This window comes from Rhipicephalus sanguineus, unplaced genomic scaffold (genome assembly GCF_013339695.2).
Source record: "Rhipicephalus sanguineus isolate Rsan-2018 unplaced genomic scaffold, BIME_Rsan_1.4 Seq610, whole genome shotgun sequence".
NCBI lineage: Eukaryota > Metazoa > Arthropoda > Arachnida > Ixodida > Ixodidae > Rhipicephalus > Rhipicephalus sanguineus.
The window spans coordinates 34,398-59,018 of NW_023615620.1; the positions used below are offsets into that span (position 1 = coordinate 34,398).

General features: G+C 47.1%; 4 protein-coding genes across 4 annotated transcripts; 2 read left to right on the forward strand and 2 right to left on the reverse strand.

The window, feature by feature from the left end:
- The first annotated feature begins 458 nt into the window (after nt 1-458).
- LOC119377903 (T-cell immunomodulatory protein) lies at nt 459-5,691 on the forward strand. The gene is made up of 3 exons (XM_037647194.2): nt 459-2,103; nt 3,307-3,564; nt 4,612-5,691. Exons 1-3 carry the CDS (start codon nt 697-699, stop codon nt 4,750-4,752), a joined length of 1,806 nt encoding a protein of 601 aa, XP_037503122.1. The 5' UTR covers nt 459-696; the 3' UTR covers nt 4,753-5,691.
- A 2,229-nt stretch (nt 5,692-7,920) lies between these two features.
- On the reverse strand, nt 7,921-9,408 carry LOC119377904 (thioredoxin domain-containing protein 15). Its single transcript, XM_037647195.2, has one exon. The coding sequence runs from the start codon at nt 9,381-9,383 to the stop codon at nt 8,523-8,525; it is 861 nt and encodes a 286-aa protein (XP_037503123.2). The 5' UTR covers nt 9,384-9,408; the 3' UTR covers nt 7,921-8,522.
- A 526-nt stretch (nt 9,409-9,934) lies between these two features.
- On the reverse strand, nt 9,935-12,761 carry LOC125756747 (uncharacterized). The gene is made up of 2 exons (XM_049411668.1): nt 12,434-12,761; nt 9,935-10,477 (listed from the first exon to the last, which is right to left on the reverse strand). Exons 1-2 carry the CDS (start codon nt 12,671-12,673, stop codon nt 9,935-9,937), a joined length of 783 nt encoding a protein of 260 aa, XP_049267625.1. The 5' UTR covers nt 12,674-12,761.
- A 996-nt stretch (nt 12,762-13,757) lies between these two features.
- LOC119377902 (RB1-inducible coiled-coil protein 1) lies at nt 13,758-23,147 on the forward strand (the record flags this gene model as incomplete). The annotated part of the gene is made up of 6 exons (XM_037647193.2): nt 13,758-14,292; nt 14,556-14,641; nt 15,867-16,075; nt 18,395-18,480; nt 21,583-21,698; nt 23,061-23,147. Coding segments are annotated over exons 2-6 (566 nt in total), but the record flags the coding sequence as incomplete, so codon positions are not given.
- Between the last annotated feature and the right edge of the window lie 1,474 nt (nt 23,148-24,621).

The window sequence follows — 24,621 nt, forward strand, 5'->3', positions numbered from 1 at the left end:
TGACATGGCTTTGCCCACCAGCCGCTGATTCATTAGCATATGGAACGCTCGACGGAAAGAAAGAAGCTTGCGTCCTCTTGTTAATACAACACTGCAACAAATAAATGGTGTGTTGCTTTTCATTTTCCTTTTAATCTGAGTTGAGAGCACACCGGCTTCTCTGTTTCGAACAAGTTAATTTGTTTTGAACAGATAGCGTTCAAAACAACTGATTATCGACCTTTTTATACCAACCAGTCACAAAATGAAACGTTCAACGTCACCGTGGTGTTTGTTTTGCGTTAGGTCCATCTAGTCCAACGTGAGTTGTGTTATAGTTGTGTCGAACCGCCCGCACTATGCGCCCGCACGCCATTTTGGAGAGGAAGGCGCTTTACTTTTCCGAATATTTCTGAAAGGCTGGTAGCGCCATCTAGGAAGCCCATCTCTTAATTTTGTCGACTGTTGTTCCTGGATAGAAGTTCGGTATTTATCGAATCGGTTTCGTGTCTTACCCAACTTACCTGCGCGGTTACAGGTAAACACAGGAGTTTATTTCTATTAAGGCATGTTACGCACGCCGCGAAAATACGACGGGAGGTTGCTACCAGTGCGCTAAGTCACGCCAACGCTGGCGTCGTCGTTCGTCATCCCTATCTGTGCCAGCAGTTCTGACGACATGTCGCTTGAAACGAATGACGCGGTGCAGCAATCGTGATGGAAGTTATGACGAGTGTACGCGCGATCGCCGTCCTGTTCTCGTCGGCCCTGTTTCTTCAAGGGGCCTCGAGCTTTCGCGACATCACGGACGACGTATTCGGAGGCGCCCAACCGAGTGTCCTAGGCGCTTTCGGCGACTTCAACTCGGACAAGCTCACCGATCTCTTCCTCGCGTCCAACGACTCGCACAGGCTTGAGATATGGGTGGCCACGGGCGTGAAGCCGTCCTTCCACAAGTCCGAGGTCCAGTGCAGCGTTCCAGGCGTCATCACGGGCATCATGCCCGGCGACTTCGACGGTGACTCCATCATGGACGTGTTAGTAACATCCAAGGACAGCGGCAGCAAGTCCGACGTCGTGGACGTTCGAATCTTCTGGGGACGCCTTCGAATGGGCGTGGACTGCGCGAACAGTACGCACGTGAGCGACATAGGTTGGCAGCCGCTGCTGTTCGACTACAACGGCGACCGCATCGTCGACCTGCTCTCCGCGCGGACCGAGGAACCCAACAGTAGAACGGTGTGGACGTTCGGTCCGAGCAGGACTCCTGCACTGGTGGCGCTTGGTGTTGGCACAGGGGCGCTCTCCAAGCCACACTCGAATTCGTTCGTGGACCTGAACGACGACATGACGGCCGATCTCATGCTGACCGCCCACTCCTCCATGGAGGTCTGGTACTGGGTCGGCAACAGCACCTTCAGAGGTCCCAACAGGCGCGAATACCCGCCTGACGCCGCGGTCAAGGGTCAATCCCTGTTCGTTGATGTTGACGCGGACGGCGACATGGAGCACGTGATGCCCGTCTGCCTGGGAAGCGTCGACTGCAAGCGCTCCGCCATTATGGTGCTCAACGGTAGCCAGTGGGTCACCTGGTTCGAATCCTTTCAGGACACCGCCAATAACACGTGGAAATTCCACGTCGATGAGGGCCAGCCGGCCGATCTGGCGATGCCAGTAGCCTTACGCTCTGCAGACGTGGACATGGACGGCTACCCCGACTTCCTGGCCATATTGGAAGGCAAGCTGCCTGGTCAGAAGAAGGTAGTCACCCGGGCTACGCTTCTTCTCAACACCCACTGTCCAAGCTGTCCATATGGGCGGAACTTGGTCCCATACTGGAACTATGGAGCACTCGCCAACTTCGACTCGGCCAAACTGGCTGCCTTCTTCGACATAGACGAAGACGGGCACATGGACATCCTGCTGACCAACGGAACACGTCAGAACGGCTTCCACACGTATGCGCTTCGCAACCAGTTCAGCGACGACGCATGCTTCATCAAGGTTCTGGCTGTGAGTGGCCTCTGCTACACCGACTGCCCACAGGGTCACCTGGCCTATGGAACGAATCAGCCGGGTCCTCTGGTTCGGTACCGGATCATAACGTCCAGTGGTTATCCGCAGGTGTGTGCTTTCTGCTTTGGCCATAGTGCCGATTTGTGCTATCTTGTAGCCTTTTGCGTCTGTTCTGTCTTGTTTTCTACTCATGTATGCGCTGTTAATGCTTTCTAATGGATCCATACCAACTCTCTCTAGCTGCAACACTTTTAAGCTACATTACTGGTACATCAGGCTCCTTTGCTTCTTTTTCTTCCTATCAGCGCTCTTTGCCTCTGTTTGTTCTGTCCCGTTTTCATCCTTGTATGCACTGTTAATACTTTATATTGCTATCTTGTGTAAACAAGTGTTTACTTTGTTTAATACGTACCAAATGTAGTGTTGATGTGTGACGTACTGATAAAATGGGAACTGCGTGCCAAGTCCAAGTTCTCGGGAGTAATTCCTCATTGTAGCATGAAGAATGAATGCAGCAGTATCATAAATACATTTGGACCATACCGGCATAGCGTATAGAGTAGAGCGTATTGGCCATGCAAAAAATAAAAAAAGTTCAAACAGCTGGAGGCTTGCACTGTACATAGTTAGTTGTAGAAAGCTGGACAGAAGAGTTTTGTCTCTTTATAGCTTTGTTGGATGGCCATCAACCCAGTAATTATGCTAGGAAGCCTCATGTCAACCAGAGTGCAATGGTTCATTACATTAAACGAGCAGTTTCAAAATGTGCCCAATGTCACCATGACATCAGTTGAGGAAAAGGAGACTTAGTACATGTTTAAAACCTATTGTGATAGTCATGTGGTACCTGGTACCACTGGCGCATATGCACACACTATGGCCATAGTGCTCTATATTTATCGAGTTGACAGCTGCGTAATTATAACCTATATTTGTTTCTGTACTCCTTTAATTGCTGTAACAGTGTCTCGTAATAAGGAGTGCTCAATGCAAATTTCTGCTTGCTGTTCTTGCCATTTGCTGCAGTAAGATTTAGGATGTACAGCTACATGAAGGAAAAAGTGGCATATTATTAGATGCATATAAACGTATTACTGTTAAAATAAATAAGGGACAGCTAGTGTTTGTAGTTATTGTCACTGCTCGTCTGTTCGAAGTGTTTTGTAACACTGAGTTTGTGTGCTGCCACATGCATTTAAATGCCAGACACTCTTAACTTTGTCTCCACTGGCACAGTTTTGTTTTTGCCCTCTGCTTTATTTAGCCCACCAACTTACACACCTTTCTTTCTCTTTGTCCTGCATTCTGTAGGAAAGCTGCGCAAGCCAGTTGTACCAGTCGGCACACTATGCGCTGCAGCTGCCTTACTCGGTGTTCGGCCTCGGCCAGTCGCCAAACTTTGTGGACGTGTTGACTGTAGCCCTGGCCAACAACGAGAGCGTCGAGCACCTGAGCGTGCACCACCAGTGGACACAGATCATCCCGAACTCTCAGATGGTGGTCATCCCATATCCGATAAACGACCCGCCACGCTGGGTGAACAAGCTTTTCGTCACTCCTGGACGACAGGTACGGTATTGTTGGGCCGGTACAATACAACTCCACTCCACTTTGTTCTTATTTCAAATGCGCCATTAGCCTTTCCCTGTTTGTTGAAAAATTTCGGGTCATGCCCCTTTTGCCTGTCAATAATGATGTGACAACCAGAAACTGCAGAAACTGGTAAGATCAGTGACAAGTACACACAGATTATGCTAAGTTGTGTAGAATGAACCTGAAAATGTGTGGAATAGCTGACAAGTGGCCCATTCTGAAACTGAATAGAAATGGTTCGATGGCCATTATACGACTATAGAAAACATATATGCAGATACATTCACTCTGTCAGCTACAAGTACCTATGGTCGGATACAACACAGATGACCTAAGTTCACCAGCCAATCGCCTCCGTGACTAAAGAAATAGTCCTGCCCATGCACTTAGCATGTTCTCCGAAGGTGGGGTCACTGACTCTTCGGCTGATGACGCAAGTCTGGAGTGTGCGCACACTGGTGCAGGTTCGTTTGCATCTGCCTTTGAGGAAGAAATGCTGCGGACTTCCAATGTTGTACCCAACTAGAGTACCAGAGTAGTCTGTGGGCAGCCATCTTCTGTTCCATTCACAACATGATGCACTCCAGCTATTCCGAAAAAGTTTAACGTAATAGGGCATCTTTGCAGCTTTAGTTGCATCCTGTGACAAGCAAGCCTGGAAAATCTTCGCTGATCATGGTATGCTATTGCAGATAGGGAACGAAAATGGAATGAAATAGTCTTACGTTATCGTGCCCCTTGGAATAAGGACACATTCCGTTCACAGTAACACCTGTTGTTCTCGTGGTAGATGGTAGGATTACTTGTACAGGGCTCCTACTAGGCAGCCTTGCGACTGTATTCACTCCAGCGATCACCTAGCCCTTACCAGTACTTGCAAAAAGTGCCGGCAGTCGTGCACTCCAAGTATTGCATCTCAGTCACTGAACGCTGTACACTTGATTATCTGCTTGCATACCCGAACTTCACCACAGGCGACAGTTGAATTGTCCAAGTAACATGTGTCCTTGCACCACATTTCAGGTGCTGCTGACGTTCATTGCCCTGGCTGGTACGTGCGTCTTTATTGTGCTGATCATCGGAGCACTGCACTGGCTAGAAAAACGGGAGGACCGTCGGATGAAGCTCCAAGAGGCTCACCAATTCCACTTTGATGCCATGTAATGCAACCGCCATGGTGCTGTCGCATCAAGTGTTCTTACTGCAAGTGAACCTTTTGTGCTCCAAGTTCAGCAATAAGACTGCCGTGTATGTTCACTGTTCCAAACAGCAGCGAAGAAAGACACCTTGTGGTGTACCTTTGAAGACTCTGTTGAGTGAATGTTGCGGGGTGTTGCCGTGATTCCTCGAGTGTTGTTCTTCGCTGGGATAATTGTTGCGCGCTCTCCATTTTGAGCCCGTGTTCTTTGTGCTCATAGAGAGATAATATGGACTGTGTCCTTTCTGGACTAATTATGAGGTCTATTTGTGTCGTTGTGCTCGAGTGATGGTAAAACTTCTAAGTACTTTAATGTTTACATGTGGTCTGTTTTGGCTACTGACTAGTTTTGTGTTATTGCGCATGCAGGACTTACAGGCCGAGGTTTCTGGTGCTGCTGTAGCTGCACTGAATGAATTGCACCCTGTTATTAGTCAGAGTAATATGTTTCATGTATTGTGGCCTTTGAAATGTACAGCAATTCTTGGTCTCGTTTTGCAGAGCTGAAACGGAGCGCAAGGTAAAGCAACATTTCAGCCTTAACTTTACGAGATTATTCTTAATCCAACATATGTGCTAAAAACATGTTGGCATGCATGATGTCCAGAATGTGTTGAACACTCCAGTCATCCCATTGCTAGTGTGCAGATCACACGTTTGCTTTCTGGTCTCCAAGTGCAAGTTGTTTTGATGCGATTGTTAAATGCAGGCCATTTCATGCCTTCAGCGAGTTATGCAGTGCTTAAGTTCTAGTTTTAGGCATACTTTTGTATTTGTTCAGTGTTTGTGTATTTATTGCAATAAAAAAACACTTGTTGTGTTACACCATTCCTAGCCGACCTTTTCGATGTCGGATAAAGTTATTGAAAAAGCTAAAATAGCAATTGGTTTTCTTGCCTTGTTGGTTATTAGAGCACATTGTTACCCCCCCCCCCCCTATCCCCTCCCTCAAGAGAGTCTGTTTTGTGTAGGGACTTTCACGGCAAAGTACAGGAGGTGCGGCACTTACTGTTATCCGATTGCTACTTATGCCTACAGTTGCTGCAATATTGGCAGTATTCAATGAAAAAGCATATTGTTTTTTTGTGAGTAGCTGGAATTGTTGCGGCACCTAGTGAAGAAGATCTGAACCACATGCTTCTTTCTATGTGGCCTCCGAGATCAGCTTCGGCAGTGCAATGAAATGCAGTTAACCCAAGGACTACACCAGGGCACACGAATGCCAACGTGAGAGTGCCACTACCAGAGAACTCGAGGATAACGGTTGCCTCCAATGATTTTAAATGCGAAGCATTTCTTAGTGAACTTCTACGACTTCGAGCGTATCTATCTATCTAGCTGCCTATGACTTTGTGCTCTCCTGGCTGTTTTGTTCATGGGGTGTATACCAAAACTGGTATGGCATAACATGACTGTATGACGAACACAAATGACTGGTCATAAAATGCGTGTCATGTACAGCATGATTTACATGCCATAGTGTTGGTGCTCTTGCGGCCATTTCGTTAATTTGATATATACCGAAATTGGTATGGCTTGACAAGAGTGTATGGCGAACATAAATAACAGGACTTTATACGAAAATCACGACACGCATGTCTTGCACGGCATGACTTATGTGCCATGCTCATGGTGTGCTGGCGGACGTTTCGCTAGCTTGATGTACACCAAAATTGGTATTGCGCGACATGACTGTGTGACAAACATAAATAACAGAAGTTAATATGAAAATCATGACACACATTTCATATATATTATGACTTACATGCCACGCTCATGGTGCACTGGCGGCCGTTTCGCTAGCTTGATATACACCAAAATTGGTACTTAGTGACATGACTCTGTGACGAATGTAAATAACAGGAGTTAATATAAAAATCGTGACACACATGTCATGTACAACATGACTTATGTGCCACGCTCATGGTGCGCTGGCGGACGAAATTTCGCTAGCTTGATAATTCACCAAAATTGGTATTGCGTGACATGACTGTGACGAACATAAATAACAGGACTTAATATGAAAATCTCGACACACGTCATGTACAGCATGACTTACGTTACACGCTTATGGTGCACTGGCGGACATTTCGCTAGCTTGATACTATACACCATACTTCGTATTGCGTGACATGACTGTGTGCCGAACATAAATAACAGGAGTTAATATGAAAATCTCGACACGTCATGTACAGCATGACTTACGTTCCACGCTCATGGTGCGCTGGCAGACGTTTCGCTAGCTTGATATATACCAAAATTGGTATTGCGCGACATGACTGTGTGACGACCATAAAAACAGAAATTAACATGAAAAGCATGACAGACACGTCATGTTGGTGCGCTGGCGGCCGTTTGGCTAGATTGATATACACCAAAATTGGTATTGCATGATGTGACTGTGTGGTGAACATAAATAATAGGTGTTAAAATGAAAATCATGACACGTGTCATGTGCAGCATGACTTACATGCCACGCTCTTGGTGCGCTGGCGGCCGTTCCGCTGGATTGATATACACCAAAATTGGTCTTGCGTGACGTGGCTGTGTGACGAACATAAATAACAGGAGTTAACATGAAAGTCATGACACGGATGTCATGTACAGCATGACTTACGTGCCACGGTCATGGTGCGCTAGCGACCATTTCACTAGCTTGATATACACCAAAATTGGTATTGCGCAACGTGACTGTCTGGCGACCATAAATAACAGGATTTAATATGACAATCATGACGCGCATGTCATGTAGGGCATGATTTAGATGCCATGCTCACGACCGTTTTGTTAGCTGGATATGTACCAAAGTCAGTGTGGCATGACCTGAGTGCGTGTCGAATATAAATAGCAGATCACGAATCTTATATATGTACCAGAATGCACGTTTCATTAGCATGGCATATACCAGATCGTACATGCATGCATTCATGGAAAACTTGCGATACATAGTGATCTATATATAGATGTCACGACATGAATGACTTCTTTTGCCTCAACGACAAACAAGATGACATATGCAGCTATTTGCTGGCTGCTTCGATTCCCACATTGCATGTGATCTGCCGGCTTTTTCTGGGAGGCGAGGTTCAATCCACCAAACCGGCCCCCTGGCTACACCACTGCAGTTAATGTGTAAACATTTTTCAATTGTGTCAGCATTGGATATCCTGTCTGGACATCACCGAAACTCCTCCAGCAAAATGCAAACGCAATGGTCAAACATGGTGCTGCCGCGTTTATATAGGTCTATAACCAAGACAAGTATATTTGTGAAGAGTCCACTTGACACATAAAAGTATACGGCTTATGTACACATCACATAATACACCTAAACCCGCCACGTGTTTCATGGTCATCCTCCATTGGCTTGCGAGTCTATGCCACAGAGGTCGTCGTAACAGATGCCAAAAGAGCACAGCTCTTCGTTGTTGCAACTTGTCAGCATCGGCTACAAAGACGCACCATTTTCTTGACAAATGCCCTCTTAGTGCGATACCGTCTTGAAATCACAGAATGGTCACTGTCGGCAAAGTCCACTTGACGTAACGGCTGACTTCAAACCACAGTTGCTGTACGAACAACTGTTATGAATCCCGTCCATTATAGAGATCCACGACGACAGAACCTATGACGATGTGTCAGAGAAAGGCGATTTTCGCAAGCTGTTATCGGACCAAAAACCATCTTGCGAAATCGACTGCCTTAGCGCTTACGTCCACAGTTTTAAGCGCAATCCTCAGTCTTGATGCTGATGCTGAGCCTCACGCCAGGCATTCTGTACGCTGGCAACCATTCTCTTGCACAGGCTAGAGCGCAGGAAGGCGCCCACGGCACAGACCACGGTGAACAGCCAGGCCGAAACCAGCACCCAGTCGGTGTACTCTAAAGGCTTATCGGCTAGCGGGCCGCTGTAATCCGGGTCCAGCGGCCGAGTAGCCTGCATTCCCGTGTGCCTGGTGACGAACGACACCAAACCTTGCATCGTGACCAACGTATCGTTGAACTTTGCCACGGCGCGACCGTTGTGAAAGAGGAGTATGCTGGGAACTGCGACTAGCCCGTAGCGCATGTTTATGTGGCTCGATTTGACGACGTCAACGGCGTAAAACTCGAGGTCGGGAAAGGCGGCGGGCAGGGCGTTGACGTAGGGCGCGGCGCCGGCGCAGAAATTGCAGTACGGGGAGTAGAAAGTCACCACGATGCAGCGGCCGCCGGTCGAGTTGGTCTTGTTCGGCGCTGGCGACAGCTCCTGCAGCAAAGCCGTGCCGTTGATGAGCTGCAGCGTGTTGTATTCTTCGTCTTCGTTCCTCGTCACGTTGCTGGGGAGGCAGCGGATCGGATTTGCCGAAGAGGCGTTCTTAGCGCCGGCGGTTTCCGTGGCGTTCGAGCTGGCGCCGTCGTCGGCTGTGGTGTTCGCTTGCGCCTCGCTCTGCGCGGCATCATCAGATCCTGTGGGGAGAGTTGGGAGTTCGGGTTCAGGGAATGGCTCGTTCCCGCTAGTTTCGAGAGGTGTTACGACAATTTCGTCCACCTGCTCGCCCAGGCAGGCAAATAACGAAACGGCGAACACGCAGCACCAAAACGACACGGGAGCCATGTTTGCTGTTGATGATGTCGCTTGCACCATGCTTGCACTGTCGTCGCTATTGTCAGCATTAGGTTACGGTTACGCAGGCGACCCATCATTTCCCATTGCAGCATGATCATCTATACTTTCTGTGCCCGTCAAGCCGCCGGCACAACAATAGGAGAGCGCCGTCGGCGGAGTTGCACGGCTCCGCCGCTAAACACGCTTGTGGCGCCACTCACGTAGGGGGAGGGGGGTGGGCTACGTCAGCTGGAAGTGCGGCGGGTGCGGCCGTGGGAGCATCGCGGTACGCGTATTTTTGTGGTTTTTCTGCATTTATCGAGTGTTCCAGTCTGAAGCACTAAAGCTGGTTCACAACCGCACCTCACGCTTATTTGAGTATCGACAAAACCGGCGTACTGTTATGCGATTTCCATACTGTATTTAAACTGGCATATGTAGTACACCGCTCATATAAATGACAGCGCACGTGAAAAATAATGATTCAGAGGCTTTTGAAAGTGCGAGCTAATGGGGGCACGAACTCAATTTATTCCCAGAGAGATTGCGGACTTACAATTTCACATATTTTCGTGATAGCGGCTTCTGGAAAAATGTTTTATATCCGTGGTTGTAGAAGCATAGTTGACAAGGAGTGGCCTGATGAATCTTGTGCAAACCAGCACGGCTAGATCATTGTGGTGCTGGCTATCAGACGTAGTGCACTTCAGTAGCGCTGAATTTGACACGGCTGGAACAGCTGCTTCAAGCAGTGTTTTCAGGGGCTTTTGAAGCCTTGGCTCCCTTTGAAGTGCCGTTTCTACAAACTGCCGCAAGGTTTCCAGGACGTAGAGCAGCTTGTCCGAAGGATAGAGCAGTCCGCCTCTGTCTTGATGCCGAACAAACTGCTGGAGTGGCTGGTTGGAAAGAGCTTTCGTTGTAACGGCACAGCAATCTTCACAATCCATGTGCTCCATAACAACGCGTGCGATGTAGCCACCAACATAAACAACTGCTGACAGCTGCAATGTTGGAAGTCTAGCTGGCACATTTGTCCGCTTCAAGCGCTCCAACACGTGAACAGCTTCCTCTGGCAGCTTGGCGGAAATCGTTGGCGTCTGCTGCTGCCTTGCAACCACAACCCCGTTGTTTTGTCCAGTTTCTTCACTGCGAAGCACGTTACTGTTTTCTGATGCAGCTGCAATACCCGTTTTTAGGAGCTTTTGCAAGCCACTCACTGCAGATCGGGCATCCAGCTGGTCATTGCAGCCCAGTGATCGCCGGAGTGTTCCAAATAACGACTCAATCGGATCGCTGCTAAATTTCCGCGTAAGAACAAATAGAAAATTCTCTGTTCTTAGCAAATAGCGAATGCAGGCAACTGTAGAATACGTTGTCAGCAGAAGTGCCTCGTAGGTTTCAGTGGTCAAGAAGCCACGAGCATGCGTTGCTTGCTTCTTGAGATTCTCCATGTACTCCTGAAAAGTTATTTCCAGCCATTCAAGGCGCTGGTCATCAGGGTCATCGTAATGCCGAACATCGGGGAACCTTTGATGAACATGCTGAAGTTTGTTGCTCGTGTCGTGCAAGATGAACCATCGGTATATGTTTTTCATGAACACGATGGTTGGTCCTCCAGCGGCAAAAATAGGGTGGCAACTGTGCCCAGCTTGTTCTTTAAGAAATTCAAGTGCCGAAGTCACGTCCGGAGAAAGCACTTCCACCGCCTTTTGCACATTCATCTTCTCGATGTTGTTAGGGTAGACATGCTTTCTGCTCAAGCACCTCACTGGCTTTACTAGCCATTCCTTCTGCATTTCGTACAGCTTCTTCAGAAATATTGCAGACACTTCCCCTCCATTGCCAAGGTCCCGAGCAAGAAACTGTGATCGCACGTTCTTCAATACATGACAGTAGTCGAAACTTAGAAAAAGAAGCCTATCAGCGTCACACGGATGCTGAATCCTATAGGTAAGGAATCCGCCACAAAGGTCCTTCATCGCACTAACGTTCACCTTGTGATTGTCAGTCACGAGACGCACTATTCTAGAACCAGCTTCTTCAACCTTTTCCATCACATACCGAATCAACTTTGAGAGTTGGGAGCCGTTCAGACCTTTCGTAAAGAAGTACGATACTGGTATTCTGTAAGACGTCGAGAGCCCGTTGATCACAAAGCACAACAAGGAATTGGCGAGCACAGCCTCACTTTCAGGCTCATTCGCTACACGTCATGGCCGACGAAACAGTTGCTTATTATATTGCAACTTTGGCTTGATGCGCATTTCGTCGACGATAAGGGTACACATCTTCGATTGAGGTGCCTCAAGCTTGTCAAGTTCAGCTTTTAGGCGGCCTTGTATCAAGTCATTGACCCCTGTTTCTCCAGAACTGCTCCCGATGTAGTTTTGAAGGGTGTTTCTGCATGGAAGCTTCAGCAGCCTTTCTTTTCTCGCATGCTCATACGCCTTCGTCGACAGGTGCCTGAGTATTACGCAGTGTCGCACCACATCCTCCGTCCAGGTTGGTTTCTTGCGCCTGAAGTTAGTAATCTGGTTCAATAGGAATACAGCAGGGAGGTCCTTCTCTTTCGCTTGCTCACAGATGTACTCCAAGTCGGCAAAATGGCAGTCATCTTTTAATTTCTTAAGCTCCTCTTTGTATTGGTCAGCTGTTTGGCGAAACCTTTCCACCTGATTTTTCAAGTCCCTCTCCTTTCTTTTCCATTTCGCTCTTTCAACTGCTAAGAGGCTGGACAGGCCTACATCAACTTGCGTTGCTTGGTCCGTGACTGTTTTATGAGCACAAGGTGTTGCCTCATCCAAGATCGTTTCACTGTGCATTGTTTGCTGCTGGCCATCCAGAGAAGTGTCGTTCATGCACTTTGATGTTTGCAGTTCAAAGTCAATGCCATTCGAAGTTGACGCTTCACCGTGAGTATCTTCTCGGTGCCCATTCCGTTTTCGTTTCGGCACGTTTTCATTATCTTCACATTGTGAAGCCGATCGTTTCTGGATGCTTTCAGTGGTCCTCTCCTTCAACGGTTGTGGTCTGAGGTACGATGGGTAGTCGGGAAACACGGTGGGGATAACGCCATTTTTCAGGCGACGCCGTTTTCCCTCTGCGAAGTCTGTCTCCCTGAAGTGTTTGCTGCACACTCTGGAGTAGTTCGACGTCGTGTTGGGCACCCAGTCGTCTCTTCGTATAGCCTTTATCCACTGCTGCCGTGCTGTCTCCCCCGCAGGAATTTCGTGAAAAGAAACACCAGGAATCCTTTGTTTCCCATCCGACCGGCAATGTGGCACACAGCAGTACGCCATCGGGCGCAAGGAGGTCGCATTCAACTTTTTGATCGGCTGTCCTACGTCAACGACGCTATCCTTTGCTTCGTGCGATGGCTACAAGCGCTTGCAGGTATATCGGCAAACAATCGCAGCAAGAAAACGTCGCAACACGCGATTTTTTAGGCGCAGCAGCATGCGACACAGTGGCGGGAGCTCCGCAAGGCACAAAAAATAACCCCTACGTGGGTAGCGCCGCGCCGCGGTGGATTGCAGCGTAAAACCACGGTGGGTGAGAGGGAAGGACGACGGTCGCCGAGAGAGCGTTTGACGGGCACAGAAAGTATAGAGGAGGCCATGTCTTCACTGATCGTCACCTTCTACGTACTTGCAATGCACTTGCAATGCATGTGACTGTGTCGATAACCTCACACGCTTGCTGATAAAACTTTCATGTTGAATCGTATGCATTATTTATCTACTCAGGAAAGAGCAACGAACATTACAGTGAACTTGTCATATATCTATAATTGTACTTTCTCCGAGTGCGGGTTCGACTCCCGACAACCGCGGCCACGTTCCGAATAATAAACACGCGCTTGCACTGTGACCAAAGCGGTGAGAGTAAACCGATGACATGAAAATTTACGAGTACTGTCAGTGTGAATCGCAATTGTTCGTTAATCTGAAGTAATCAGCTCCGCGTCGTCATATTTCATAACGCTTTAGAGCTGGTGCGAGTTAATTACACGTCTTTACAAGAGGCGCCAGGTCCGAATTTTAATTAGTTTTCTATCAGGCGGATGAATGAACTTGCATTCTATTAAAGAGAAGTCCCAAGACATAACTTCGGCAAGTTTGCTCAAAGGTTATATGGTTTGGTTTCGATCACCATTCGCTTTATCGACGCCGTAGGGTAGAAAAAGACGTGGTTTCGTAAGGCAGTAAAAGTGCGGCGCAGCACACGTGCAAAGCGCGCGTTGCGCCCCGACCTTGAGTCGCAAGAGCGATGAAACAACCGATGTCGAAACACAGTTGTCGCTGTTTCTACGCGAGCCAACCGCGCGGTTTCTTTCCGTTATGCTATCGCATTAGCGTTCGGAAAGCGAGGGAAATGACTTGCCTTTAACTCTTCAAGATACCATGACCGCGTACGACACGCGATAAGCTACCGTTACGTTGTACCACCTTTGAAATGCCCCTCATATTCCGCGCTATCATTGCCCTCTTGTCTATTTGCGTTGTTGCTGCCGCAGTTGGCAGCGTTTCCCATACGGGACTATCGCGAGCTGGCAACACTAATATAAACATGGCGGTCAGCTGTTGGAAATCGCAGAACAGTGGGTGATTAGAGAAGTGGCCGAGGAAACGAAACGCGTAATCGTAAGCGTCCATAAATTTCCGATAAAACTTGTCCCACTACGCCAGATGTCGTTCGAAGGACGCGACCGTCACATAGGCCGGAATTCGCATGCTGCGGGAGCGTCCGAGGCTGACAGTCTACGACGGGACCTGCCAGTGCGAGCATGATACTACGGTGCCTTGTCGATACGGCGCATCGGCTGATCAACTCCCAGTTGGCTCCGGCGAAAAGCTTTTTCGCACCCTACGCACCCGACTCCGACGGAGCGTTCAACTACCTGCGACTGTTTTCTTAGGTAGCGTCGCAGTACTGTTCACCAGTTGTGTCTTCGCTATTTCTGTGCAGCATTGTAGGGCAAACCTCGCGCCCCCTTTGCTTTTGCTCACCGGAAATCTTAACGTTACACCGATTTGTAACCACCATGAACGTGTAGTTTTGAGTGTATCGCCGTTCGAGTACTTCCGTGATTTCGGGTGTGATGCAAAACTTCCCCAAGTCGTGCGCGCTAAGAGGAAGCGCTCTTAACTGGTCGGTAACATCTGTGCACGGCGTTCGCAGGTCGGCAAGAAAGTCAAGATGCTGTACGTCTTCCTCGTCGATACTGGCAAGATGGTGACCTTTGATATGAATCACGCCGTCGAAAGGTGGGTGTGCTAGCGATGTGCATGAGTCGGGGAATATTTGGGGGTGCTGCGCGTAACCATAGCAACACGGTGCAAATCCTTTGTTCCGAACACTGTTCACGGCGGGGGAAAACGCGAGCATGTTGTTATCACGTGCTACGCTTTGCCTGTTCGTGCATGTTGGAGAAATGCCTCGCTCGCGGTTCCTCTTGCGCGACGAATACATTTCTTTCCCGTTACAAAGGATTTCATCAGGCCTCGACGCTTTTAGATTGAATGAGGGCGTACCGTTTCGAAAGAAAAGCTGTGTCAGAAACATGTTGCAGTCGAATGCATGCTAAAACGTTAAAGCTCGTGTTCCGAGTTGTGGATCACGTGCTGTTACTATTGTTATTATCGTTCTTCCGAGTTCATAAGTCTGCTCTAGTTCGGTCCCTCTGGACAGACTACAAGCCTGTCATATCCAGTGGAGCATTAAGTGGTGCATTACTCAATTAGCCTCTTACATCCAGCGGTAACAATTAAGGGGGGCAAGTCTGACATCGCCCCCCCCCCCCTCCCCCGGGAATTGCCCATGACGGGGCGACGTTCTTCGCAGCCTCATTTACCAGCTGCAGTTCTTCCAGACATCCAGCACAATGCTGGAATAAATGTGCACATGCAATTGAAAATTTTCAGCACAATGATTGATTCATTTTGTGTGCCTCCCCCATTGTACACAGCTTTCTGCCCGATGTCTTTCTCAAGATAAACTCGAGATTTAAAGTAAAATACCTTCCGGGATATATAGTCGGATACGTGAGGAGCTAAATAGAAGGGATTAAGGAGCATTATTGGGGTCAATCTTCATGATAATTGACATTGATGTGGTCTCTATCATTTTGCTGTCACAGGCAGTGATAAGTGCCCATAAAGTGGATTTTGAATGCTGCAATTTGTTGCAAAAATTGTGGATGCAGCTTCAACAAACCAGCCTGTCGCACCATGTTGCATAATCTGTGCGTTTTGGCCGATAAAAGACTATTTTCGTGGGCAGAGATTGCGAGAGGACTGCTACTTTCTCCGGTAATTAGGAAGTGCTGAATTTAGCAGCTAACCATTATATTTAAACAAAAATAGGTTTCTTACGTTCGTAATGTCCCATTCTGTAATGAAGACATGGTTGGAGGGAAGTTACATCTCCCAAAATGGTCCGATGAGGTTGATGCCTGCGTCTGGTGAACGTGGCATCGTGTGCTCGTCGCAGTGTGGAGCATCTCAAAGCTGTCATTCATCAGCGGTTCAATGTGCTGCCCGAGAAACAAGTGCTGCTCATCAGCGGAGGCGAGAGTCTTCATCCGACAGCTTCTGTAGGCAGCTACAGCGCGGGCACCGACACCAACCCCATCTACTTCTTCAACAAGGTTTCTATTGAATCTGACACCCTCGACAGGTCCAATGAACTCGTCACGTCGGGTAAGCATTTTGTTTCTTCCTTGGAGTAGTATAATACCAGCGTCACACGGGCTCTTTTGATTGCAGTCAGGGCCGATCTGGATCAGGCTCGATCCGGATCAGGTGCTGCTACACGGTCACATTTAATCGCGATCAAGCTCGATCGGTATTAAGGTGATCGCGATGCGTGCATGGCTTTCTGGGAGCCAAATTGTCATTTGACTGACGTCAGCACCAAGCTTATACGGGTCAGTTTGGACTGTATAGCAGCGACTATTGCGTATTGGCTGTGGTTGCGACCAAAAGGGCCCGTGTGAAACCGGTATAAGCTGAGCAGAAAGGACATTGTATTGAATATCTGTGCACAGGTTGCACCCTCTTTATAGCATTTCTCGTTTTGCTGCATGCGAGCCCATCCAGTCCCCCACCGCAGAAAGCCTCTTAATTACGTTGTGCTTTTGTAATGCGAGACCTCGCAATTTAGTTAGTTTCTTTAAGGAAGTGTTGCAATCTGCTAATTGTCATTGAGGTGATCGTATCCATGTCTAGTTCAATAAACTTTGACTGCATTGGGATAAACTATTCTTCATGGGCACCTTCTTTTGTTTCACGCTTGAGAGCTGGGATGGACTGATAATGCAGCCTTGTTAGGGTCTAGCAGCCTTGTCTGTGGTTCTAGCAGTGCCAGTAGTACCATACCTTAAGCACCTACTAACGTGGAAAACCTGGAATTGTCAGTGGATTTGGACATGTGGGAAAGTTGGGGAATTTTCACGAAATTTTCGAAAAGCCTGGCTTGGTCATAGAAACTGACTGATGGCAGTCTGTGTGACCATCACAGAAACTATCTTTACCTTTGATCAAAGCTTGCAAAAGTCTCCTTTTTCTGAAACTACAGCAGACTGCTAAGAAGAAGCGTAAAAAAAAAGACAGTGCATAACTGTTGCTTCTTTACGCTAATGGTTTACGCTATGCGATTACCAGTCTGTGTTAGCATACCACAATCCAAAAATGTTTTAGCTGTGCAAGTCGCTCTGTGCACGCAGTAACGGGATGAGATGATGGTAGTGGCTAATGGAGGTCTTGCAGACCGAAATACTGCATGCCGATCGCGATGGTACAGTATTGCTGTGCTTGCTGCACTGTAAACAAGCGCTGCTAAAGCACTCTATTGTGGGGACCTTCAGAGGAGCTTGATGTTAATTTCTTGGTAACTCGCCACACACAGCACAAGCATTGTCCTGGGCATATGCAATATGTCCAGTATCCCAATGCCTCCTAATTTGTTTTCTATTTTATGCTTTTTATGTTTCCAATCTTCAGTGTTGTCCGTTGCCATTTTTTCTTGGAACTGTGTGAGACGGTTGATAATTGGGTTGGGTCTGTGAAAGCAACCTTGTGTGAAAGCATTGCAGGCACATTTTGTCACATCATACAGGAATGAAAATGTGTTAGTCTGTGTAATTCACAGTGGAGTTTAGTAGACTTGAAAGCATATTGATAGTTGTGTAACTAGCCCGAAAACGAGCGTTCAACAGTGTAGGCTGGCGAAGTGGTTCCCCAGTGTAACCTTAACCTTGACCATCAATCACATTATCAGTTCAAGTAGCTGCATAACTGTATACATTCGTGTGCATTGTGTATTGTACTGCCCCGTACATGCTTCTCATAGCAGAGATTCTCGAGCAACAACAAATGCGACAAGCGCTAAGCTGGCTGTATTTATATAAGGGAGCCTCTGAAATGTGCTGCAGCCAAGATCAAGGGGGGCCACGCCACTTGTACTCTTTGACAGGCATGCAGCTTAAAGCTGGGGACAATCTTATCTAGGATCATGCTGCCCAAGGTGTGCATGAGATAGTGCAGCGTGTTGATGTAATTGTGAGTGCGCACATGCAAGCTCTCACCTGTGACTTTTCGTTGACGTTTTTCACTATATGACTACCCTCTTGGATTTCACTTTGATTACATGCTGAACTGAACGCCTTTGAATGTATGACTTCTCGACTCCCTTTTTATTAATTTCTTTTAAGGGCTGCAAATTTGACCTTGGGCGTTGGAGCACTGGCTCCCAATAACTGACCCCTCTGATGCTTATTTAACATTTAAAGTAAATGATCATATTGAGCTCAGAATGCCATCACTCGTGCACAACTGCAACACAACTAAGTTTTGACCTTGAGGTGGTTTAGGGGCCACTTAAGAACGGTGGTATCTCATGCTTTAGTTAAAATTCTGAAAGCATGTTATGCATTTCACAAATGAAGAAGTTTGGCATGGGCTCGATAGACAGGCAGCAGGCATAACCATTGCTGGAATTCCTGGTTCTCTCTTTTTCAGACCAGGACGTGACGCTTGAAGTAGAAGCGGTGGTGAACCTGCCGCCCTCATTTGACACTGTCGTTGCGAGGACGCAGCTTGCCGAGGTGAGATGGCACAGCCATTTGCAGCATTCGTGTTCGCCCATGTCGCAGCTCTTGCACTTTACATTTTTTTTTCATTTTTTGGTTACATGCATGCATTCATGAGACTGGTGTGTGTGTGTGTGTGTGTATGTTCTTGATGCTGTGCTGTCATCACCCTATCTGAGGTTGTGTTCGCTAGCAGGCATTTAGGAAAGGCTTGACAGTTATCAGAGACGGCAGTTGATCGTTAGAAGAGCCACCAGTTCCAAGTCATGGCTGTGATGGCATTAAAGTGGCATCTGCTGCCACTAGTCTTTGTAGACTTTCTTGCTGTTGAAAAGTTTTGTGTACTTATGCCGTGCTTTCTCGAATACATGCACGAGCTTGGCTGATGCCTCTCTTAATGTTTGCTTCCTTCATGCAATGCTCTGCAACAATAATTTTACTGTGAATGCTTGTGCACTCAGTGAGAGAACTCTGGAGTTGCGATGTCATTGGGTTGGTACTAGAATGCCCTGCTGATGGTTGTGTCCTACATATACCATAATTTCTTAATTATCAATGCACCATTGTTGGTAACGTTGATGTTTCAGATGTTCTTAAGCAGTAATCCATCACTGTAACCTAAACTGTTCTTTGGTTTTATAATTAATTTATTAAATATCAGTTTAGTCTTTCCAGAACTTTTCAAAGTACTCTCCTCTTGGCTTGATGCACCGTTGCCAATGCTTCACCCAATCTTTGAAGGTGCCCTGGAAGCCGTCGGTGGGAACCTCCTTCAGTGAGGTCGTCGCAGATGCCTTTACTGTCTCCAGTGTCCCATGTTTAGTTCATTTCAGGCTTCTTTTGATCATTGATAGAGTCCGCTGGCACCAGCGGATCGCTGGCACCAGATTGAGGCTGCACAGTGGCTGGGGTAGTGCCACAGCCATTTTGACCTTGGGCTCCGCCCCATTTTCACCAAGTTTCACACAAAACCTGATTGCATAACGCTGCTCCAGAATTTTCTTTTCTCAACGAGGGTGCAGTAGATACTTCTGCGCAAAGCATGACATGCCAACAGCAACTGCCGGCAGGCGACCGAAACTGGACTAATTTTGAAGTTTGTATCCTCTACTATATTCTCCGCCTGAAGCGCCACCCCGCCAGGCAGCATTAACGACTACCAAAAAAAATTCCGGGAACTTTTGGGACAGACCCTGTATGTCATGAGCTGTTGTGCTTTTGAGTACAGTCATCGACCGTTTATTCAGACTTCGCAGGAACCACTGAAAAGTCAGAATAACCGAGTCTAAAGAAGGATTTGCAAGAAAACAAAAAAACTCTCGTATATTGGCTCAGTGGCGGAAAAATTGTCAATGCATATCTGCACGCATGCACGCTTACACGCGACCAAGTCTGATTGTATTTCGGCCAGTCTTTGGACATCGCTGTAGGTCGACAATAGCACTGTTACAGCCTGCGCTCAATCCACATTTGATGGCTGTGGTATGGGTAGCGCATCATCATCTGAGTCGCTGTCCATCTGCGCTGGTTCGAGGGCCTGACAGATGATCTCTTCGTCGTCCAACTCGGCACAGGGCAGGACGGCACTGTCAAAGTTGGCAAACTCCTCAAACGGGTAACCGCTCCCAGATCGACCCTACTAGCATGGAGGTCGTCCAAAATGTCCGCTCCTGCGGTAGGTGGAATCTCAACTGGGGTCCTGGCCTGTTGAACCACCCTCATCCTCACTGTCAGTGTTAACGAAATCTGCATGGTCAAAGCAGTTGAGGATTTTCCTGCGTCGCTGCCTTCCAGGCATCGCACAAGATGCTGATGGCCATCGTTCTTGCCACTGACTGTCGACACACAAGAGTACACGATTCAGGAGGCGCGATCGATAGTTCACTTTCAAGTTCTTCATTGCACCTTGGTCCATGGGTTGCAACATGCTTGTCGTATTTGGCGGCGAAAACATGAGATTATTGATGTGCCAGTGGGCGCTGCAGTTGTCGACAAACATCAGCATCTTGCGGTTGTGTTAGCTTCCGAAAGGTCTTGCATTATCCACTCCTTGGAATTTGATTTGTAACGGGTAAGGAGTGACTTAAACCCTTTAAAACATCGCGGATGTTGTGATTTTCCTGTAACGAGGGGAAGTTTCTCCGTCCCCGACAGGTTACCTCCCATGACAACTTTCGCACGATTCTATCTATGCTTTCCCCTGTGACAGGGTTCGTCGGAAAAAGCAAGCACCTTGTCGGTGCAATAGTCCGTCACGACGGTTCGGTTTACCGACCTGCTCTTGCCGCACATTCATTTGAAAGCCAGGTCATACCTTTAGCCGGTAGTACCCATGCACAGGGCGAGCGTCTCTGCTTTTTGTCTTAGCAGATCGCTAGACACTGGTATCCGTCTAGCTACAGTGCACATGTTCAGTGCCTCTTCAAACTTCCGATGGCTGAGGTCACGGAAATTTTTCTGTGTTCCCACAGATGCTTTTTCTGCTGACTCCATAATCTTTTCCTTTTGCTTCATGTAGTCCGATACAGTTTGCTTGGAAATCAAAGCCGAAGTCAGAAAAATTGAACGGTATACTGTGGGGCATCCGAATTTTCGGTTGTGAGTTTACATTACTTCAATGGATCGAGTGGTGGTGCTGTGAAGGTGTCCGAATATTCAGCATCCGAATAAACTGTCGGCGACTGTAACTCGGGTTGTGCAGTCGAGATTTGGTGTACACTGTCTAGAAATGTGCTGTACACAGGCTACTTGCGGAGAACAGTCATTGAAGCACTATTTGCATTGAATCTGTCATGAGTGTGTGTACTTTATGTGCATGTACTGTCGACGTCAAAAGTTTGGAGACCACTAGGTCCGAGAACTGAATTTCCCAGCAATTTGTCACTTTACTCGGTGAATAAGAACAGGGCGGAAACTTAAATTCAAAGCTGCATGCCGAAGCAGCGAGAATATTCAGCCTTTTCTTGTGTCTCGTGGTCCCTAAACTTTTGACGCTGACTGTATTTTGTTTTCTCTTCAAAGTGGTACAGAAAATTCCTGCTCGCTGTTTAAACGTGTTTGGAAAAAGATGGCCAGGTCTAAGTTGGTGTCACGACGCGCATTTTCTTTTTCCTACAGGAATTCTGTGAGCGTGCTCGGCAGGAACTGAGAGTTTCTGAGTGTCTCGTCCATGAACAGCACTTGCAGCAGCAGGGCTGGGCCGCTGTGGTTGCCAACCTCGACGACATGACGAGGCAAGTCAATCCTGGAGCTTGGTCTCTTTTTTTTTTATACCTCCTCGTACATGCAGGTTAGAAATGCCCTTTAGCCTGAGAACAGCAGAACTGTTGCAGGAAATTTTCCTAAAGGAAGTCGGGACAACATCACACTATCTGGTGCGAGATTTCAGTACAGTGGTCTTGTTGACATTTAAGTATTGTCACATTCTCACGCTGAAGAGTATGTCAACCTGAAGCATCACAGAACACTCGCAGTACAACAGCGGTGAGCAGAGCTGACTGTCTTATCAGTGGTTCTAATGTGTGCACTTTATACGTGCATTTTATCGGCCATCGTTGTCATCCTAGAATGCCTTTTAATACGGTGCAGTCCAGTGCAGTTGCCTTGTGCTGCAGCTTAAGAAATTCTTCTCTTGGAAATCGAAGCCGGAGTCAGAAAAATTGAACGGTACACTGTGGGGCATCCGAATTTTCGGATGCCCCACAGTGTAATCTGCTGAATTTTCGGAAATGTGCTGTACACAGGCTACTTGCGGAGAACAGTCATTGAAACACTATTCGCATTGAATCTGTCATGAGTGTGTAGAACGCTGAAGGTGACCATTCATGAATATGGTGTCAACTATGGTTTCAGCTAGTCGAATATACTTTCCGAACACTGCGAGTGTTCTGTGATGCTTCAGGTTGACATACTCTTCTGCGTGAGTGATTGTTCCGCTTCTGCCTTCAGCCCAAACATTTCTCGGGTTTATCGCCGATCCGGGCATTGTTTAGCAGACCTGACGTTTATCATTATATTGCATAATCGCACATTCTAGCATAAGCTGTGCATCCCGTGCAAGTTCTAGAACATTCCACGATATTCGCGTCGCACATGCAATCTGGTTAGAATTTATTTATTTTATTTATCTGTTCGTTCGTGAGACCTTCGGGATACAGTTTGTACATTGAGGGGCAGAAATGCAATCTAAGAGCAAAATAAATACAGGATTATTTGCAGCAAATTACAGTTTCGATAACATTCAAGAAGCTTTCGATGCACGAAGGTGCAGCTTACGCTGAGCGATAAACGTAACACTTTTTAGTGAGTGAAAAACATCCGCAAGAAAGAGACTCAAACATGTGCGCATGTCAATACAACACAAATGTTATAGTTCATTCGTTCTTGACTTAAAAATGTCTTGTCTAGTACTGTCGAGCAAGTATATTCGACTAGCTGAAACCATAGTTGACAGCATATTCATGAATGGTCACCTTCATGGCTGGGCTTGTTCATGTGGTAATAGTATAGTGGTTTTGAAAGTTAATTGTTATTGTGACCTTATTGATTGCAGACACAGTTTCTCTTATCTAACAGTCTCGTGCTTTGTTCTACAGGAGTCTGAAGAACAACGCAGCAGGCATCGAACAGGAACTGACAGAGTTCCTCAGCAGCCACCAGTTGCACATGGAACTGCTCGAGAGGTGATAATTTATTTTGTCGTATTCAGTTTGGTGAATGTTCCCATTGAATTGAGTTGTACTTGCAGGTTCTTTGAAAATCTTCAGAAACTCCTTGTGTTCTATGTATTAATACGTTGAGTTTTAAAATTTCTCATAGCATGTGAAAGTTGCTCTAAATTTTCAAAAAAATGTAAGTGGGGGCGCAGATAATGTGCAAACTTCACCTACAGGTGTGACTTTAGAATGCAGTTGACTTAATTTTTCAGACATGCGTGAACATTCGGATGCTCTCATGGCACCGCCAAAAGCCCCATAGAGTCAACATATAAGAATGTCTGGAACTTTGGACGTTCTTAGAGGGTCACATGGGTCCTGAAATTTTTATTAATTCTTTATCAATCAAGATGAAACTTGCAGAGTTTATGTTGGAGATCTCAAATATGCAATTATTTTTCTAGAATAATGTGTAGTTTTTAAAGTATTAAACATTTCTCAGTTTAGGCAAATTATGGCTCCCAGAATGGCACCTGGAATTTAAAAACTACGTATTGTACTAGGAACGTAATGGCATATTTGAAATCGGCACCCAAATATGCTTAAGCTTAGAGACTTCATTTAAATATACAGTAATACCTCGTTAACTCGAACTCGCATATCTCGAAAAATCGGCTAAGTCGAAGTTTTGCGCGGTACCGAACAATTTCCCATAGGTGCAATGTATTTATTGCCCTTTGTCTCGAAGTATTTCCGTGCCCACTTTCGGTTATCTCGAAATCTCGACTGATAACGGAACCGAAACTTCGCCGCCGAACCGTTTCACAATAGCGGCAAAATGTCATACGTTTCACAAGGTTCGCGCGAAGCTGCCGCATTTACGACAAAGTGGACACTGTTCCCGAAAGTAAAGTCGGAACCTAGCGGCATACCAACTTTGTCGAGCAACCCTGTGTCACGTCATGTGACGCTATAGACGTGCACATAAGCAGGCCCCGCAAAATAGCTCGGGTCGTACACGTTTTGTTTACCGTCAGAGACGCGATTTCAGCATTTTATTTACGCAAGGCATGTTGCGCGGATTTTTTCGTCGGCCGTGTGATGTGGTGAGGATAACGCCACCAAAGCAAAGCAAGTCACTGATGCTGCAAAGAAAGGTAGCCCTAATCAAAGAAACGGATTCGAGGCTCGAAGTTTCCGGACGTCAAAACGGCGCTGAATGTGTGGCATCGTGCGAGAGGAGCCCCTTCCAGTCACATCGACAGATAAGGCCGATTCTCTGGACTTAGCGGTGGGCTAAACTGACCTAGCCTGCAACATCGACTGGTTTGACCATTTTCTTAAGCCAGACAACGTGGCGTCACGCACAGTGATAACGGCAGCGTCGACGCAGCTACTCGAGGGGTGACGACATCCGCCGAAACAAGTAACATGCTTCGCTTGATGCGAAATAAATTTGAGTGCAGCGGCGCGGATGATCGGCACATGCGATGTGTTAAGC